General features: G+C 41.8%; 1 protein-coding gene across 1 annotated transcript in view; it reads right to left on the bottom strand.

Moving 5' to 3' along the window:
• Positions 1-464: 464 nt before the first annotated feature.
• LOC120768034 (polypeptide N-acetylgalactosaminyltransferase 2) overlaps positions 465-20,118 on the bottom strand; it is a 75,729-nt gene continuing 56,075 nt past the window's right edge. The window contains exons 3-8 of the mRNA XM_040094526.1: positions 8,674-9,269; positions 5,164-5,262; positions 4,982-5,049; positions 4,139-4,826; positions 3,777-3,949; positions 465-2,827 (exon numbers count right to left, since the gene is read on the bottom strand). Coding sequence (XP_039950460.1) covers positions 2,517-2,827; positions 3,777-3,949; positions 4,139-4,826; positions 4,982-5,049; positions 5,164-5,262; positions 8,674-9,269 — 1,935 coding nt within the window. The 3' untranslated portion in view covers positions 465-2,516. The remainder of the gene's footprint in view (positions 2,828-3,776; positions 3,950-4,138; positions 4,827-4,981; positions 5,050-5,163; positions 5,263-8,673; positions 9,270-20,118) is intronic.

Raw genomic sequence — 20,118 nt, forward strand, 5'->3', positions numbered from 1 at the left:
CAGCATCATTTTGTTGAGGGACCTATCTATTGTCTCATCTGCTCAAATGCTGCGCGTCGCCAATAGGAGCGATGACGTGGCTGGCTGCTTTGACGCTGCACGCGTTAAATTATGGCGAGAGTGTTTGTGAAAATTTTTGGAATTCCGTCTGTGAAAATCTATTTGCGATCAAATTCCAATAGAAGCCTTGGATACAGATATGTGATTATGCTTTTGCCATCGCAGGCTTAAAAATTTGCAAATTGACTGCACGTAATATTGATTATTGGATGTTTCGCCGCCAAAAACACATTCTTCCATACATCAGCGGTTGTGGCCCCTGAAAGGGAATATATGCTCGTATATAGGAGTAAGTGAGCATGCCTGCAGCATTCTATAAGTTGCATACATGAATAAATACAACAAATTACTTACAAGGTTTCAGGCCATGTGAATTTGAGAAAAACACTTAACTTTTTATGATTCTTTTTTCAAAGTTCTATTTGAGCAAAAATGCATTTTTTATTTACTTATGATTTAATTTAATATATGTATTTTTTGTTTCTTTGAAATATTTAGTTTACGCTTTATTGTGTTGAACTGTAAAAGGAGCTCACATCGTTCATACATGCATACATATGAACGCACGTAAAATTTACAAACATATAAACATGCACTATGTATGGGCATATACATCTAAACGCCTCTCGCTCTCGATCGCCCTATGACATGTGTCACGCTTCTTCTTCTGGAATTTCGCTTAGTTTTTGTCAATAAACATTTCAGCTTTCGCTTTGAGCCTTAGCCTATACATACATATACATATAGTGGTAAGCACAAACACACGTATGCAGATTTCATTTACGTTTTCATTTATTTTTATAGCTTTTACTTTTTTTCAATAATTTTTTAATAGTAACTAAGTCTTAATTACTTAAAATCGTATTTCATAACTAAACAGCTCGCATTTTCATTTATTCAATAGTTTTCATTTCTCAATATAAATAACATTTATTTAAAATAATTATGCTTTATTTACAATACATTCTCAAATATAATCTGCAATTAATTGATGCTTATCTAGTGACAAATCTTTGTTTCTCTTCAACACTTTTACTTTTAACTTTTGGTAACGTTTTTCTATCATTTTATTTCTATTTATTCTTTGTTGTTGTTTGTTTGTATGATGGGATGATTCGAGAGCTGGTGTGTGTGTGAGATTAAAAAAAAAACAATAACATTTTGAACAACAATTTTCTGAGGAACCCAAACGATGTATCAATTTGGCTAATTGACGTTGTGGAATTGTGGAAGGGCACATTTGCCAGCAAGGAAGCAAGTGGCAGGTAGACGAAAGTGCAACAACAATGACAGTAAGTGTGAGGAGAATTCGGTATTTGAGAAAGCAGTTTGCATTTGAACAGCAAAGAGTTTTTCGCTCTCCAAAAGGCAGGGCGATTTTCAGTTGTATCTTTCTTCATTTGTGGGGATGTGTGATGGCGTGGAATTTTTGAACTTATGTGCGTGTGTGAGTGTGTATAATGTGATTTTACGCGTCGTAGGGCGGATGTGTGACAAACGCAAATGAATTGCTTGCCATTTGGAATGCAAAAAGTGCGCAGTGTGAATTCATGAAGGAAACTTTACAGTTACGAAACGTAAAAAAATCAGTCTAAATATTTAATTCCACCTCAACAGCTCTAAAGTACCGCACTTTTTCAAAATTACTTGTTCTCATCCATGCTGCATGCAACAGCGTGACTGCCTCGTGAATTTATGCTTCATAGAAAAGCCAGCTGTCGGCTGCCAGAACGTCGTGATGTGAGACCTCACCCCGCTGCCCCCACCGCTTGTTGCTACGAATACGCGTGTAAATTCAACTCACAAATGTTCGTCTTCATACAAGTATGTGTGTTAGTTGAGAGCTGTAGCCGTTGTCATGTCTCTCTTCCTTCCGCATTTGCTCTTTATGCTGCTTGCTTCTGGACCAACGATCCATTAATTTTTTTTAATATTACGCTCGTGCTTGTTTACTCGTTTATGCATAATTGTGTCCCTTATTATTCTTCATTACTTGTGTCGTCATTAAATGATCATTTCCCTGGTGAGTACGTATCCTTCCTCGGTGCCTTGGCAAGCCTGCAAGCTCTACTTAAGTGTTAGCCGACTGTCCGTTTGATTACTCAATGTCCTTCTGTTCGGCCTTGTCGTAGTATTCAGTGTGAGAGTGTATGTGTTTGTGGCGGTTTGGCTAATCGCTCTGCGTCAGTACTCCATCTCTTGCTTTAATTGGTGGCAGCAGTTATTATTGTAGCAATAGTTTCTGCAGTCGTGTTAGGTGTGATTGTGTTTTTACATATATATATGTGAGTAGGTAGTCGTGTAAAGAGTGAGATCCCCGTTTAGTCTTTCATCGACACATTCCATGCATCTGCTTCCACCTCACTCTCCGCTTCCGTTTCTGTTTCTGTTTCCGTTTCTGAAGTCGCCGTCAACGTCATCATCGTTATCCTCGCTGAGCCTGTCGCAGCCTCATCTCACGCATACTTGCCGTTCGCCACGAACTTCCAGCGCTGCGTCTCCAATGCCGAGTTGCAACGCTGTGCGGTCACACCATGCTCTTGCTGATCACGTGAGTCCAGACAAACGTTAAGCTTATTGTGCCGTAAGAAGCCGCCTTCGCGAAGGGTCCAGCGCTGATTCTCGGAGCTATCACACTCCTTCATCACCACCTCGGAGCCGCGTGCGAACTGCACGAGCGTCAGACAGAGATCGTCGTGCTTGATTTGGCCCTGTTTCGTGTAGGCCCACTCCTGGTTACCGCCAGTGTTGTGGCATTGGAAGAGGCCTATCCAGGGCGTCAGTTGATGTAATGAAAATCGCACGAGAATTCGTAACGAAGCAAAGAAAAGAAAAAGGAAAAATGAGAATTTTAATCCTATTTGTCCTATTTGCAGTTTCATTTACATTTTCCCTTAATCATCGAAGCAGAAACGATATGGAGGGCACTGGCAGAGATAAAAGAAAAATCGAAATAAGATTGCGCTCGCTTGTCAGCGAAAGTTCATTGCTTCCTTGTAGTCGCCGGAAACATCGAAATGTAGCGGCTCAATGGAGCGGAATTAATTAAAGCAACGCAGCGGCAAATTCGATAATAGGATTGCCACGTGCGCGGTGTTTCTCACAGGATTGGCGGATTAAATCCATATTGATGAAGAAATTATTAGGGTATGTTAGAAATGGAGGCGTGAAGCCCTGGGAATGATGGTTGGGGGCTTGTAGCAAGTTTTTCACGGAAGAAATATGCTGATTTGATTTTGTATATTGAAAACCGATTGTTTTGTTTGACTCTTTAGTTTCAATCGGCTGAGAATTTCTTCTGTTATAATTTCGATTCTTGGACTAAAATGAATTCAATAACTTCTGAAAGTTAATTTTCTGCGTTGATAGCGCTATCTTTGAAAAGTTGCGGTTGGCAACTCTGAACAACGTTCGGCATTTACATTCAGGGAAAATTTTAATTTTTAAGTGAATTTTACTTCAGGGAACGCATATCTAAGATCAAACAAAATAAAATGAACTGCAATGCGCTGCTCAAATATTTGACAAAAGTACCAGAGAGGACAGCGCAGCAGAAAAAATGTTTACAAACAAGTCTGTTCAGCTCTTGAGTCAATTACGAATAACAACAATAGAAACACCTACGAAGCAACTGAATTGTAGCATGCACATATTTTTGAGAAAATTTCATGAATGACTTACTCAAAGGTATTTGTTGTGATGCGGCTATTACTTACCCACTGTGCCATCCACCAAATTGCCCATGGTGTCCAAGCAGTCGGTGGGTCCTTGCTTGAACTGACCGAATTCAAATGACTCCGGTACTTGCAGGTCAGGATAGACATTCTCCAGATACCACTTGAATGGCTTACACTGCAGTTTTTCCTTCAGTGCCAACCGGTCCTCGATGCTGTAAACAGTGCATTGCATACACATGCAATCGAAGGAACCCAAGGGAGTAGCAGCAGCAAAAAACGGGAACGAGTGAAAAAGAGTAAGAAGAAATGCAAAGGCGCAAATAAATAAATGTAAAATGAAAATAATAAATTTACAAGCAAACATCCATGTCCCCTGCCTCAAAAGCTCGGCTTCCACTTACTTGCCATACGCGATGTTCTTAGCCAGCGGAACTGCAGCGTAGTAGTACTGCTTGTAATCGTCCATCCAGACTTCAGCGGCGCGTCTTGTGTTCCGCGCGAATACATTGCCACTTCCACCAGGGAAGGTGTACGGATGCCGTTTGCGGAATACGTGTCCTACCCGACTGCAGGGTATTATCTCCAAGCTGCCGCCACACTGCCACACGCGGAAGGAAATCTCGAGGTTCTCGCCGCCCCATACATCCATTTTCATATCGTACTTGCCGAGCTTGTTAAAGTACGCCTTGTCGATGACGAAGAGCCCGCCGGCAATCATGGGCGTGCGTATGGCAGTGGTCGGGTCGTTTTGCCGCGTCGCTCGGTCGGACGCACTCAAGTACTCCCATTTGAAAATCAAATTCCAATCGAAACCACCACGCAAGTCTGCCGATGCGCCAATATACTGAAAGTTGTCCATGCTAATGACATCGATGACCGGACAGACGACACGTGTCGGGTCCTCGCGAACCCGTTCTAGCAGCGGCTCCAGCCACTTCTCATTGCACTCCACGTGACTGTCGAGGAAGGTGAGCACGCCTGCAACGGCCGCGTCCGCGCCACGTACACGCGAACGCACAAGACCCTCCCGCTTTTTGTTGCGTAATATGCGCACCTTGTCGATTTTGGCCAACTCCAGACCATCCTCCGCTACATAAATACAAATATAAATTAATAACTTCGCGGATTGAAAGGAGGTGAGAAAGAGAATGGGTTGGGATGTGGAGAGACAGTTATTTAATTTGGGCTTTTGTAGGTATTTACGAGTATAGCAGAGATCTGTGAAGTGTGTGTTGGCTACTTACGGTGGTCACTAAAGTCATCGACTAGAATAATCTCTCGAATCAAATGCTCCGGACTGCGATTGAGCACGCTGCAAAGGTCAAGATGAAATAATTTATTGTGCGCCTTTGTTTGTATGCTTCTGGATTTGTCATTTGTAATTTAATTTTGAGGATTTCTTGTTGCTTGGCGGGAGTTCACTCACCTGACTATTGTGCGGAGCAGCGTCGAGCGAGCTTCGTTGTGGAATGTTATAATGACGCTCGTCTCCGGCAGGTCCTCACGATACTTTTTGTTGCGGCACCTGTCGGAAGAAACGAAGAGTAATTAAAATGAAGCCAAAAAGCTTACATTATATACATATAAGTTGGGATTCCGCCGCCATTGGTTTGCGAAATTTGAAGTCCAAATTAATTGGAAATAAAGCATTTTTCGTAAGTCAAGACCAAATACGAGCCGAAAGTTATATTTGTGCAGTAATTATGTGATGGCACCCTTACTTTGTTTGGAAAACCCAAATACTTTTGTCAACAAGGCGGCACGCAATCAATATAAAGAATGGAAATACCGCTTTATTTTTTTGTTTGCTGTTGTTTGTGTGCATTTTTGCTGTTGTGGAGCATAAAGAACTCGCACAACAATAATGTTAATTCAGCACACTTACATAGTTACACATGAGCATGTGATTTGTATGTATGTCTCGACATTACCGTTACTGTAACATTTTGCTGCCAATCTACAAAGGATCTGTGGCGATGCCACACTTTTGGGAAATGGGATTTGGCGGCATGAAGCAAGGGGCGGGAGAAAATCGTTTATGTGCAGTCGAAAGAACGACAACGGAAATCTTTTAAGCTATGACAAAATCGAAATCGAAAAAGCCCGAAGCGAAATCAATAAACAAGTACAAGGCACGTCGGGAATAAATGGAGCAGGAGACAACGGGAAGGCACCGAGCCTTCAAATGGAGTACCGACAGGATAACACGACGACAGTTGCACACTCGGCAGTGCGGGATTTCGAGCAAGTTGGCATGTGTGCGTATGTGTGAGTTTGTATGTGTGCTAAGTGCTTCTGTGAGATGGGGCAAGCCCTGTGACAGGCAACCAATTGTGGCACGGTAGAGATGTACTTATGGGTGTGTTGGATATGTGTTTCCAAGCGAACGCATGCCGTTACCCCGCCCTTTGGGTATGCATGCATGGAGTTCACCGTCTTAACTTCAAAAGTCCACATATGTGCGTGTGTTCGGGCAGCAAATCTGGGTTTGCGGCTGCTATTTGGGACAGCTGTTATCAATTACTTCAACACTAAAGCAATAATCCCTGCTAATGTGCTTTTAATGGACCCTCTATCCACATATCCACACAGCCTGCTCTTCAATGAACTCGCACGTATGCAAGCACTTGCTCTTGAGTTTGAGTGTGTGGGTGTGTATGGACATAAATGAGCGCATTAGCATGAAATTCTTCATGAAGAATCAATGGACCTTCCATTCGATGTCATCATAACTCCTAAGCTGTTTCAGCTTTCACCACAATGCGTGTGTGTGTGTTGGAAGCTAATGAAATTTCCTTTGGGAAGATCGCTTGCACTCCTCCCATCGGCAAACAAGCAACAGTTGCAGTAAATGTACGATATATAGTACACACGCAGACAATTGCAAATTCTAATATAATTGCAGGCTTGTGTTCGCAGCTAATTGAAATTATCATCTTGCAACGCAAAGCCTAAGTAAGGCCAAATATGAGAGAAACGAGACCGCAACATCTTAAAGCTTTAGAGCGTAGCGGTCTTCTTTGGTCGAAATAAAATGCACTGCAATTTCCGCTCACTCGCCGGAAACACTTAACGAAGCGAGCCATGAAAGTTCGTTAGGTCAAATTAAAGATCTTATCTGGCGGCGCTTCAATTTCCTCTCTTGTTTGGCAGTATGAGTATGTGTGTGTGCGTTTCGAGCAAAAGACTTATTGATTTTCTGCGAGAGAAAGATTTTGTTTGTGTATAAGCATATTCGCTTACTCAGTTCGGTTCAGTTGCAGCTTGAAGGATAGTGGGTATTTTGTCAACGCCACCAACGGGGCTTGGCTGTGTATATTTGATGGTAAGATGACATAAAGAGGACAAGGAAATCATTGTAAATAAGTCAAGAGAATTTGGTTGCAGAAAACTGAGCTTTTTAAATTTATAAGAACATTTTTAGCTATATAGCCGTATGTGTGATCCCGGTATACGGTTGTCATGTCGTATGAGTGATGTCCATGCAAAAGGTTGAGGCTTAGAATATAAGACAATACTCTAAAAGATGACATATTATTATACCTGGTGACGGCTGAGCTGCATTCGTTTAACTCACAGATCTCAAAATGGCTTAAAAATAGAATCAATGAATCAAAATCATTTGCTAGTTGTGAGAGAGAGAAGTTTCGAGGGTATAATCAGAATTTATTCTAGCATGTATAAGTGAAGACTTCTAAGTAAAGCTTATAATAAAGCATGAAATTGTATTAATTTTCGAAAGTTTTAAACAGAGAATAAATACAAATGAAAAACTTTGATCCCAACCACCTTTTTTAGTGCGTTGCTAAGTTTCCGAAATAACTCTTAATCAGAGAAAAGCAATTTTCGCCTTTGACTATTTTACTAACTCCATATTAGAAATTGTCCATGTTGGTTTTTGCTTTTGGCGAGCAATTAGGAAACAAATTTTCGGAAATTTGTCATCCCGCCTGCAACCAAAGACTAAAGAGAGCTGCTCGAGCGGAAAGTGTTTAAATTGTAGTCTTCAGCACACACACACACACTCACTCACGCTGCCTTGCTTCATTGGCTGCGCTGGCATTCTCTGCATTGCGTTCAGACACTTGACGGCGGCAGTCAACCTCGTTTTGGCCTCAATACGAGCGCAGTGTTTACAGTTATCCTCAGCACTGCAGCTATAGGAAGCCCTGCGTGTATGTGCTGCTTAGGTGCGTGTGTGTGTGCTTGTGCTTCGCCTTGTCATTTTAATTGTGTGTCTGCATATGTGGCAAGCGTAAGGCGGAGAGTGTTGCATGGCAAGCATGCAAGCAACCTTTCTATTTCCATAATAAACTACTGTGCTGGTTGTTGTGTTTGTTGTTGGCTGGGCTTGCATTTTTTGCAATGTTTTGTTTTCCTTGTCAACATAACAACAATGTAGCACTTGTATGCTTTGTGCTTGTTGTTGCACACAGGCTTTAGCTCGAACTATCACTATCTATAGCAACAATTTGCAGCGCTATGAGCGCCTTTAACCCGCCTCTATCGCATTTTGCTGAATATTAGTGGCAAGCATTTTGAGAGGCATTGCCATACTGAGGGGCGGTTGGGGCCCCCACTGGGCTGTGCTTGATGCAATCAGCTTGCTCAATATGCTTTTTGTTTGGCCAACATGCCACACCCGCCGCTGAGCCGCGGCTTGTTAGTGCTACACGTCATTACACATTTGTCCTATTTCCGTTTTGCCGTCTATTTTTAACACAAACGCAGTTCCACGTATAAGCGATTGGGTTCCAAAGTGGAAAAGTGTCAACTTTCAATCGACTACACAAGGAGCATATCCACGAGCATACATAGTTTGTGAATGTATTGCTTCAAAACTTTATGTTTCTTCATATTCGATAAATCTTAAAGTAAATACCTATCTTTCTTATATTTAAAATCCATAACCTATAATTACCGATTTTCTACTTACATTGGATTTCGGGTATCTGGAATATCGCGATTGCTCGGTAGCGCGTCGCTGGCCTCCTGGTTGAATCGATTCCGTATGTAGGGATCCTCCCCGGTACGCAGCGCACCGCCCTTTATGTAGCCCGCCTCATCGAAGTACTCCCAGTCGCCAGCGCTGCGGCCATTCGACGCTGTCAGCGAGCCGTGTACACCAGTGGCGCTGGCAACCACAGCCGAGCCGCCTGCACCGCTACTACTACTGAACACACTATTGCCATTTAGCCGCATTGTGTCCTCGTCCAGATCTGCTGCGCCACCCGCCGCGCCATACGCATGCAGGCCAAGCCCACCGATGCGCGATTGAAACGCGGGTCCAGTGCCGATAATTATAATATTACCACCACCACCACCTCCGCCGACACCGCCACCGGGCTCTTCAGCGGTGCCCTCATTATTGCCGACGCCTAGCGGGTGCAGCCGATTGATGTCATGTGCCGCGCCTCCAAAGCTCTGACTGCTGCTGCCGCCGTGTGCGGAGGCGGCCGAGGGGAATGGCTCGTCCTGGTACTGCTGCATTGCGGTGGCCACTTCGCGTAAGCGTAGCGCGCGGTTCTCCACCTGCAAAAACAAAACGAAAAACGGAAAGGATTAAAGAGAGAAAAGAACAAAGAGCTCGATTTGAGTTTTCTGCATTTGAGCGTTCGCTTAGCTACGAATAGTATTGCTTGCGATTAGGTCCGTTTAAACAAAACACAAAAGGAAGTCTGAGTGGAAAATTTGAGGTCTTTCATGAGTTTTACCTGCCTTTTAGTGGTTAGCAAAGAAAAGGATTGAGTTCACATTGTTTATGTGAAAAGTGGCACCCAACGCAGAATACAAAGTGTCTAATGCATACATACATACATATGTGGATGTGCATGTGTATACGACTGAGTAAGCCCATAAAGCTGAAACCCATGGCTGCGGGTTCTCTCGGCTAGAAGACTGGGACAATTATGCTGTTTTTATTGTTTTTGCTAACGTCTGTTTGTTGTTCTAGATGACGGGTGCCATTGAACAACTTAAAGTTGAACGGTGAATTAGCCATTTCGCACGCCCAGTGCGCAAGTCTTACGCAACAATCAACGCCTTTGTGTACCCTTTTAGTGGAGTTATTGTTGTTGGTGCTGTTGTGTTTGTGTACTGCTGTCAGAGAGCATGCCGCACTTCCATGTACTTCTTTTGTTGCAAAATTTTCGCTTTTAATTCCTGCCTTAGCTCAGTGCTGCCGCTTCGCTCTTCAAGTCCTTTGCAGTGCGAAAAATTGGTCTGTTGACACCGTTCTACGGAAACCTGTGGAGGGATCCGCAGCATTGGTGTCAAAATCGTAGTTATGGTATGCCAACTTTAGCTGCGACACTAACACAGACACACACACGCAAACACATCGGGACCATAGAAAGGCATTGGCAGTAGTTATTGCGCTACTCGCACATCACTTCAAAACTTTTGGCATTTTCGCATTTTGTTGCTTCCTCGTCTGCCACTCCGCCACCGATGGGCCCACCATCCGCCGCCCGCATCGTCGACTTGGCACAATTCGCCATTCTACCAGTTCGCATTTTCGCATTTTCAGCACTTTACGAGTTAGCGACTTTGTCAATTCGCCACACTTTATTGTTGCTTTTGCGGCTGTTGTTGCTGTTGTTGTTGGTGGTGTTGTTATGCACATTTACATCCATAAAATGCGAGACTCATATTTTGTAATTTCATTTTTGTTACATAATTGGCCCGAAAGTGTGCTTATAAGCATCTGCAACGGCACTGTGTTGCAGGTGTGCGCCTGTGAAATAGGCGAACGCTTTCAACGCCGATGTTTTAAATAGTTTAGTGCTCGCTCGAGAAGAATTTATTTAATGACAACTTTTATTTCACTATTTTCGCTTTTGCAGCGCAAACTTTACCAATTTGAGTGAAATGTTGTGCCATAGTGGCATTCATGATCGTGCCACATACACATTTCATCCTGATGCTTTTTATTGCCTCGTCACAGTTGATGGGCAAATTAATGCCACGAAGTTCATAGATTTGTACAGAACAACTTAAGTTTGACTGGATTGCAATTGCAGGCGACAAAGGCTTACCGGGCTTTTCTGTATGAAAGTGTGGTATGATTCAAGATATAACGTTTGTTCTCAAAAAAGATTCAGTAAGTGGTTAAAAAATACCAATTTCCAAAGGGTTCGAAACATAATCAACCGCAATTTCTCAAACTATTAATTTTTACGCTATACGTTTTTGTCCTCTCACCACTTCCTATGTCTGATCTTGTAATGAAAATATAATCCACCCTTGAAATAGCTTCTTCCAAGTCGGTAAATTTTGTGAATACGACTAACCTAGTTAAGCCAACGGCAGCGTTAGAAGAAAAATGCACAATGAGATCGCTTGCCACCATAATTCCTGGCAAGTAGCGCACTGGTGGTAAGTTTGAATTTATTTTCCTGAAACTTCAAAAAACAAAAGCGATGTTTGCCATATTTTCGGGGTATTCTGATTTCTATCTGTTCACTTTCACAAGGCGCTGACAGTATACTTTCGCTTGGTCTTGAAGAGTTTATTTGGATATTCCATTGAAGAGTTCCCATGCGGTCGTTGACTAGAATGCCAAATAAGTTGAATTTTTGCTCATTACCAAAAAATGAAGAAAAAACGCGCGTTCGCTACGATTACAAATGCAAACGCATTCGGTTAGAGTTTAGCGCACACGAAATGCCATAAATCGATCATATAAAGAGAAATCTGTCAATCGGTCGTTGCGAGCAAAAAAGTGCGCCGAGCGGAGGGGCGTGCAATGAATGCGAAGCATTTAGAAAGGTGCGAAGAATAAACAACCGCAATGGCAGCAAAATTTGCATTTAATCAGCGAGCAGTTCAAACAGTAAAGCAGAAATCGTTCAAGCTCTGCACAATTCATCAGGCGCCGCTTGAATGGAAATCACGTATACGCCCCGACGCAGGCGACGCCGGCGACACATTCATCTGTCTGCATAAATAAATGCGAAATCTCGTAGTTCGGCGAATGGAAATGAGAATGGAGTGAGCGAAGCGAATGAATGGCACAACAAACACAAAAGGTACACACGTACACACGTACAGGTAACGGTAGATTATCGCAACAACAAACAAGTAGAGCAATTAATAAAATATGTACCTCACGTGACCGGGCAGGGAAACGAGTGTCCCCGAGTAAGCAGAATTTCTCCAATTAAAGAATGGCGAATACGCTATTTGATTATAAGTATTCTTGTTTTTTGTTTTTGTGATTTGTCTTCTTCATTGACCAATTTGCAAATCGCCTGACCTGGTTTGTGCTGGCCGCACACTCTGAAATCCAATAGGAAAATGGCATGAATCAGCGCGAGGTGGAAAGTGTGGTGGAGCGCCTCTTGCAGCGTCGATACTGTTTTGGGTATGATGGCGTTGCACTGAGGCATGAGGCAGGCCATATGGAAAACCAGTTAATTAAAGATGCTTCCATTATTTCTCTCTTCTATGGTTTCTTCAGTGGCAATTTGTGTGGGAGGCGACTAAAATGAAATTGTTGCCACTTTCCCATTATGCCTTGGCTTATGCACAGTTTGCTGGCGTCGTCCATTACTTGCACCCTCGTAAGACATAAGGACACTGACACCGCACGAACTCGAGACTTGGAAATTTATGTAAAAATAACAATATGGTTTTTGTGTTGCACTCATTGTTGCGCTTTGAATGACGCACAAAAAGGATTGCAACAATGGCTTGAAGGATTGAAGCGTTCGCCGCAGTAATTGAGGCGCTTGACTGCTTTCGCTCGTGCTTCTTGACATTGACAGTGGTACTTGATAAAAAAAGAGCAGCCGAGTACTTTGCGCCTTTAATGCGCTTTGCGAAAGGCGTACAAAAGAAGCTTTCAAGTGCAAGTAGAGTATCAATTACACCAAAAAGGTTTGTTGCCCCTTGAATCCTGCTTATGTGTATTTAGTCTGCTGGCGTTTTTTATCGCTCTTTTTTTGCTGTCGTTCTTATTGTTGGGCACCACGTATTTTAATTAAAACTAAAAACTATTCAAACGCTTTTACTCAATTATTTAGTTTCTTCAAGGGTTGCAGGATACGGTTGCGAAATTTATATTCATCATTCAATATTTGTCCAGCGTTGACATTCACCAATGGCTTATAAAAAGCAGCGAAGAACTAAAGTGCTTAAATCCGCCCGCCAAAGCATTTTAATTGACCCCACAGTTTGCTTACAGAGTCTTCAACTCATAGAGTCTACTAAACGTTTTCAATCGATTACTTCTCTTGTTCGCGGCAATGAGCGGCAACTCAACGGATGCAGCCGCTTTAAGGAAAACTGTGTCTAAGATTCCCGTTCAAATTCGCAAATCCATTTAACTGTTTGCACAGCGGCCAGACAGTGTCAACAAGCTTTTCAGCGGAAAATTCGGCGCAGAAAACTTTTAATTTGTCGGCAAGACAAAGTGGATATTCGGGATGAGTTCGCTTTTGGATGAGCTTGCAGATTACAATCGTTTATTGGTCAGTAATTTGGTATAAATATATTGAGACTGCATAGTAAGGCGAAACCATTTAGGTTTTGAGTTGAAAAATAATGACTTTTTGAGCATGCTAAGTCAAATTCGCTAAGCTTGCGCTGTGACACGAATTCGCATGGACGCTTGCGGAACTTACAAACAGCTCATGGGTAAAGTTGCGCTTGGCGGACCTTTAATTACAGGTCTGAGACATTCACCGGCCGGTTGAGATGCCGTCAGCCACTGGCCTTGAACTACATTCGATTTTGACATTTAAATTTTATTAACTGCCGCAAGCAGCAGCCACTTGTGCGCACAATGATGTGATGCGCCAGTGTGTGTGTGGCAGACACTGTCTTCTTCTTTAACATATCATTTGGCCATTTATTGGCGGCACTTAAAGTTATGCGCTGTCGTTCGTTGTTGTTTTCAATATTCATTCGAGCGTCAGTTTTTACGACTTCTCCCATTCACTGTTACTTCACAGGCACACACACACACACAGACGCACGCACATGCAATGGCGCTTGCAAAGTAGTCAGTTGGTCATTATGTTATTTTGTTGGTTGACCACTCTGTCTCTTTCTGCTTCTGCTTCTGCACACACCTTTTCGTCGTTTTCGCCATTCATGGCAGTCCATCGACGGCCCTCTGGCGTCTCCGTGGCGTAGGCAGCCAAGCGTGTGTCATTTCCTTGGCAGAGACATTTCGTTAGCGGCAATGAGCGCCAACGCAATTTCAAAGATGAAATCACAACAAAAAAATGTTGATCGCTTTTAATGCGACCATTAGCTGTCATCGAGCGGCGTCCCCTTCTCTGCTCGACTTGAGGCGTCCTCATTGTCTTGACGATCGGCACAAACGCAATCAGCTGATCGCCGCGTGCTATTTGTGGCTTTGTTTTAATGACTGTGTCTACAATACGTAAAATTATATAGGTGTGCATGTTTACCGGTTATGTTCGTACAACTTGTTGCTGCCATATTTAACCCTTCGCAATCCCCGCAGTTGATTCACCAGCCGACAAGCCGTCGGGTAATCGGTATTTTATAGCGCATTACGATGCATTATTGAAAAGCAATTACTCATTACCGAAATTATGTAATTTCTTTTGTGTTCATTTTCGGTGTGTGTGTGTGTGTGAATGAATTAATAAATGTTCGTTTAATGACGTTAACGAATTTGATTTATGGATTATTTCCCGTGTGTCGTAATCATTATAAACGTTTGCTTCAAACAACGATCCATAAACACTTTTTTCAAAAGTAATTTGACTACGAAAACTTGTGGTGTAAGTCTTTCTTAATTGTTTTGAAATAGTTTTTACTTTGAAATATTGGCGCCTATTCAATAGTTGATTACTAGAATTAATATTGTGAAGAATAGAAAAATGTGGAGTGATTTGCAAAGGTTCTGCATTCACCGCGATTTGATACAGAATCTTGTGTTTATGAAGTGAACACACCAAACAGTCAGGAACTTTGCTATTTTCGGCTCGTGGGCGAATATACGCCATTTTCTTTCACTCGTCTATTGGTAAATTTTGACCACTTCCTGAGTTTTTTGTGTGTAAGAAGTCTTGAAAGGGTTTGGTAACTAGTTACCTAACCATTTTCGTGCTGGTACCTCTCTTGGGAACGTATATACTATATATACAAATACATATATTTGTTAACTAGCTAAGCAATTCGCCGGGGGCCAGCTATTCAAATCGAAAGCTTTCGTTTGATTACAGTTTTTTCAAATCCTAGTTTGGGGAACTCCAACCTCCCCCTCATGGAATGGTCAGGAAAGTTGCTAATACTCGTGGGTCAATAGGATACGTTTCGAACATTTCGTGCGCTGGCAGAACGACTCTTATCTAGAAAGGGTAGAATTGTGGGTGAATCTGTTAGGTCTATGGGTTTACCATTTCATTTATTTATGTATCGTTTTTGTTGTGCATTTAAACGGAGGTTTGTGGTTGCGATTCGGCATGGCAACCGATCAGAATCCAGCATTTGGCTGGAAGGCAGAAATTCCAGATGAAGCGGGACTGAGAATGAAATATTAAATAGCTTTCGACGTTCACCCTGCCCTGGTGTTATTGCCCCAATCATTATAAATTAAAATTAATTTACCACTGATGGCAAATAGGAAGTTTGTTTATTTTTACTAGCCCCCTCGGATTTTTCTATTTCTTCTGTTTAGATTCTTGTTGTTTAAAAGTGAAATGGGAGAAGATATCGATATTTGATTGTAACAATTTCTAAATTCTTAGTTTTTTGACAGTTTCTAGATGCTTGACGTGCCCATTTAGGGACTAGGATGTCACATTGGAAGGTAATTTTTCTCTTCGGAGATGCAAAATAATTGGGTAGTCGAAAAAGTCTTTTCGTATTTCTGATGTCATTGGTAGCACTGGAGATATACGACTGCAACGACATCTATTGACAAAAGACGAAAAGACTTTTTCGACTACCCAATATTAAATATGTTCTTTTCTTATATGATATTGCAGAGAGTGCGCAAGCGTGAAACTTGTGGCCCACCTAGAACCTCAGCTTTTGAAATGCTTGAAACACGTTTTTTTTTTTTTATTTTTCTTCTCTTCTCTTTTCCTCGAATACTTTTGAGCCTGAAAATTCCGTCGTGATTATTTTGCTGCTATTTGCTTCGCATTTTCGCAAACTGAAAATTCATTGCAATTTAAGGGAAAGCGCTTCGTTGCAGCTTACAAACTTCGTAAAATGCATTATGTAATTTTCGTTGAGTCGATTTACTTTATCTGCACAATTTCGCCATCTCCTTGCACATATGCAAATCAACACACACACACACCCTTTTCACTAATACATGTGCATGAGGAACACGAAAGCAGGTGTGTAGGTGGAGACGAATATCAAGGTCCGATTTAAAAAATGTAGAATATTTCCTAGTCAGCCGGTGGAAAGCGGCATGTGAGCACCATGTTGTTGCTGCAAGCTTTGGACACTGCCAGCTTTCTACGCAATTTAGCACTTTTTAACGGCATTTCGGTGTTAACTTCATGAATGCATAACTAGCTGGCCACACACACACACTCACAGCATTTTCATGTCCACACATAAGCTCTGGTTCGGCTGAGGGAAAGTGTGGGCCAGTGGCTTTCATTCACAATGCAGTAATATTCATGCTTGCAGTGTAGCATTTGTTGCAAGAGCAGGATTTGCCAATAATAAATTCAAAATTTGTAAGCGATTTGTATCGAATTAAAGTGTCTACTTGAAATATTAGCATCGTTTCCGTCTCATGCGCTTGAACTGGTGCTAAAAAAGACTTGAAAATGATCAACCATGTCTCTCTAAATTTCACTTGTGATTTCTGTGAGCGCAACAGAGCTGTGAATAATATGAGTATGTTCCTAAAAATTCCAATAAATTTGCTTGATAGGCGACCAAAAAGATCCAAAGCTCCAAAGCTCCAATAACTTTCAATATTAACTACGAAGACCACTTGCCAGGGACATGTGAGACGCACAGCCATTCTTAATAAATTCACATAAATTCTCTTTTGCATATTTTATTACCGACTCGGCAGCGTCCGCCGTCGGCACTTTGAGCGCAATGGGGCGCGGCATGCGGGAGAGCGCCGCGTAAGCTTTGATTTAATTCGAAAACTTTCAGCCGGAATTACTCACAAAGTCAATAGAATTAAATATTTGAAAACTTCAATCAGAGAATGGACGTGGATGGGCGAACAGCGCAAGCAGAGTTGCATGGCGAGCGTATTTCATAAAACATTTTAATGGTCGAGCAATAAAACAACTAGAAACTGCCGGGCGAACTTTCAAAAAAATAGGAGGGGAAAAACAGAGAAAAGCGAAAAATATGCAAATATAGTTGGGGTATAAAGAATAAATGTAGAATACATCGGTATAACGGCACACTTTTCATGTATATTAGTATTGGCAGGGCGTGCGACGATGTGCGGAGCGCACAAGGCGCGAAAAGAACGAACAACTATTAAAGTTGCAACAGAAAATGAGCGTTGCAAGTAACACTTTTGCAACAATACAAGGACACAATGTGTATGGCAAGAAGTTGCGAAGCTGGCACACACACGCGCATACCTAAAGGGTATACAGAGCTGCTGACGCTCTGCACAACTGCACCGAAATGCAATAAACAGTTATGAAAATTATGCAAAAGCTTTACGCTTTACTCCCTTCATGTCAACGCGCTACTGACTCTGGTGCTTGTGTGTGTGCAACACATTCTTTTTTTTTTTGATTTAAAGAAATGTTTTGGTACCTACGTAATGTGTGTTAGGATGGTTTTTAAAGAAATCAGCAATGCCTTCACTAACTCAGCTGGAGATACAACGGGTTTGGGACGACATAATATATAATTTAGGTTAGAGGTGGTGAAAGTAGGTCCTTCTGTGGTTCAATGTTCAGACTCATAAACACAAAAACATGAAATCAGTTCGAATATAGTATTATGCTATGAGCAAAAGTAGTAAGACTTTGCTTATACTTTTAAAAATCTTATTTTATTCTTCAAAATCTATATCGTCTCCTTCAAAGTAATTCGCTTTTACCCCAATACCCTTGTGGCAACGCTTTACCTAATCCTCGGAATAGCATTCAATGCGCGTAGCGATTCACTTTTAATGCCTTCAATTAACTCAAAACAGTTTCCCCGGAGCGGTCGGTTGAGTTTTCTTAATAGCCAGAAGTCAGAATCTGGCAAATACGGTGGTTGAGGTATGATATTGGTTGAAAATTTCGTAAAAACTCACGAAAGCTCCATGCAGTATGAAAGTAACCAAGTGCTGTCGGCTCATAACATCGGCCCCTTTTTATGAATAGTTTCAAACCACGCATAATACTCAAATAGTATTCCTCGTTGACAGGTTGGCCGGTGTCGATTGGTTGACAGAAATGTTAAAAAAAACGGTAGCGGTGCTTCGAAATACGTTAATGGCTTTGGGATTTACGAGTATAATGTCGAATGTAGTTCCAAAGCAAATGGTTGCCTGGTAAACTGAAAAACTCGCAAGTTGCCTTTCAAGAAATCAGGAAAACCAACTCCTGGAGACGGATCACTCTTCACCACGACAATGCGAGTTCTCACGCAACGACTGAAACAACTCCAATGTGACCCTTCAAAACTTGAATTGGCACCGAATGACTTCTTTTTATTCCCGCACATAAAAAATAAACCAAGAGGTCAACGTTTTTCGCCACTTGAGGAAACGGTTCCGAATGTTTTGCAGATACTTCAATATTAGTAGGAAAAGTATCTAGACAATTGGTTCAAAAGTATATAGACTTAATGGAGAATATTTTCAAAAGCGGTAAAGTGTTTTTCGATGATTAATATTTGTTTTTGTTTTCTAATACTCTTCAATCCTACATATTTATTGGCAAAACGGTAGCTTGAAAAGCAGAAAGTTATCCTATCATTATATCTCATTCTTATGCTTCTTCTTCTTCATTTAGTCCACACAATTGAAACTTTTGATGGAAAGAAAATGGTAAGTAAACGAGCTTCATTGTGGCATAAAAGAACTGAAAGGCTTATTTAACTTCTTTAATGTAGATAACTAAAGACCGAAGAGCCGCACAAAGCGTGGCACCCACAATGAACGGGAATATATTTAAAAGTGAGAATGCAAATACGAATTGGATTAGTTGGCTTTGCATTTGTGCGTCGTATCTCAGATTTGTTGATAGAACAATGAACCCGAATCCTTTGAACGCCAGAATCTCGAGACACAACCAATATAGAATGGGAGGATACAAATACATATGTACATATATACATATTTGTGCACGGAACATTCGGAAATATGAAGCGAAGCGACGTCATTGCTGCGCCATTCGATACTCGGGCGTAGCTGACGACAAGTAATCGTGCGTAAGACACCCCTGCCTCGAATGCACTGCACAAGCTTTTCATTCAAATTGGTTGTATGAATGAAATCTGCGGCAATCCACAAGCAGCACAACAGGCAAAGGCGCAATCCGTTAGTTGAAAGAGGACACTCCAGGCGATCCAGAATCAAAGTGTAACGCAAGTAAGCGGAGGCGTCTGTCTGAACTCACATGCGCCGCTGTATGTGTGCGCGTGTGTGGAATGACAAAGTGCGTGTGGCAAACAAACCAAGTAAATCGCCGTCAAATCAGTCGCTTAGCGCTATAATAGCTCTGCAAAGAAAAATACGAGGCTTTCCTGAGATGAATGGTATCGTCGCTATTTTTAGCCGAACGCCCACCTAAGCGGGGAAATGCAGCGATAAGAGTCATTATTTTTAATTAGGATGAATATGCTTGCAACATGAGAAAATGTCACAGAGAACAATTTGAAATATGTGTGTATAATCGTGTATAAGGAGGCGTGAATAAATTCAGGCAAAAGTGCCAATAAAACCAATGAAAGTATAATAAAAGTAAAATATTCTCAGAAATAAGAGATTATTTGAATTTCCAGTGAAAATGAAAGTTTCAAGAAAACGCTTGGGTTTCGCTTAGTTGAGGCTTGTGGGCAGAGTTACTGCATTTTCATTAAAATAAAATCTTTAATTCGCTTGCAGCTTGTCGTTTGATTGTGGAGTCCTGGCCAAAATTCGGCGAAAGGCCAGAGAGAAAGAGAACGTTGTTGCATAAAATCAGGAAAATTTTATCTACGAATCATCTCTAACTTTATGGCTGCATAAAAACCGATATTGGAGCGTAAGTGAAATCATTAAAATATGTCCGTGCAACATGAAAACCAACATGCCACAAATAAATATGTTGCATGTATCCTCTTGCTCGCACATTGATGCCTTGTTGTCCCTGAGGCTGTGTGGCTTTGTGTGCAAGCCCGACGGCAAAGGCGGCTTGAGAGGAAAGGCGTAGTTGTTGTGGGATTTCGCATCGATACCCAAAGGGTTGACAGATGCCTT

This window comes from Bactrocera tryoni, chromosome 2 (genome assembly GCF_016617805.1).
Source record: "Bactrocera tryoni isolate S06 chromosome 2, CSIRO_BtryS06_freeze2, whole genome shotgun sequence".
NCBI classification, from domain to species: Eukaryota; Metazoa; Arthropoda; class Insecta; order Diptera; family Tephritidae; genus Bactrocera; species Bactrocera tryoni.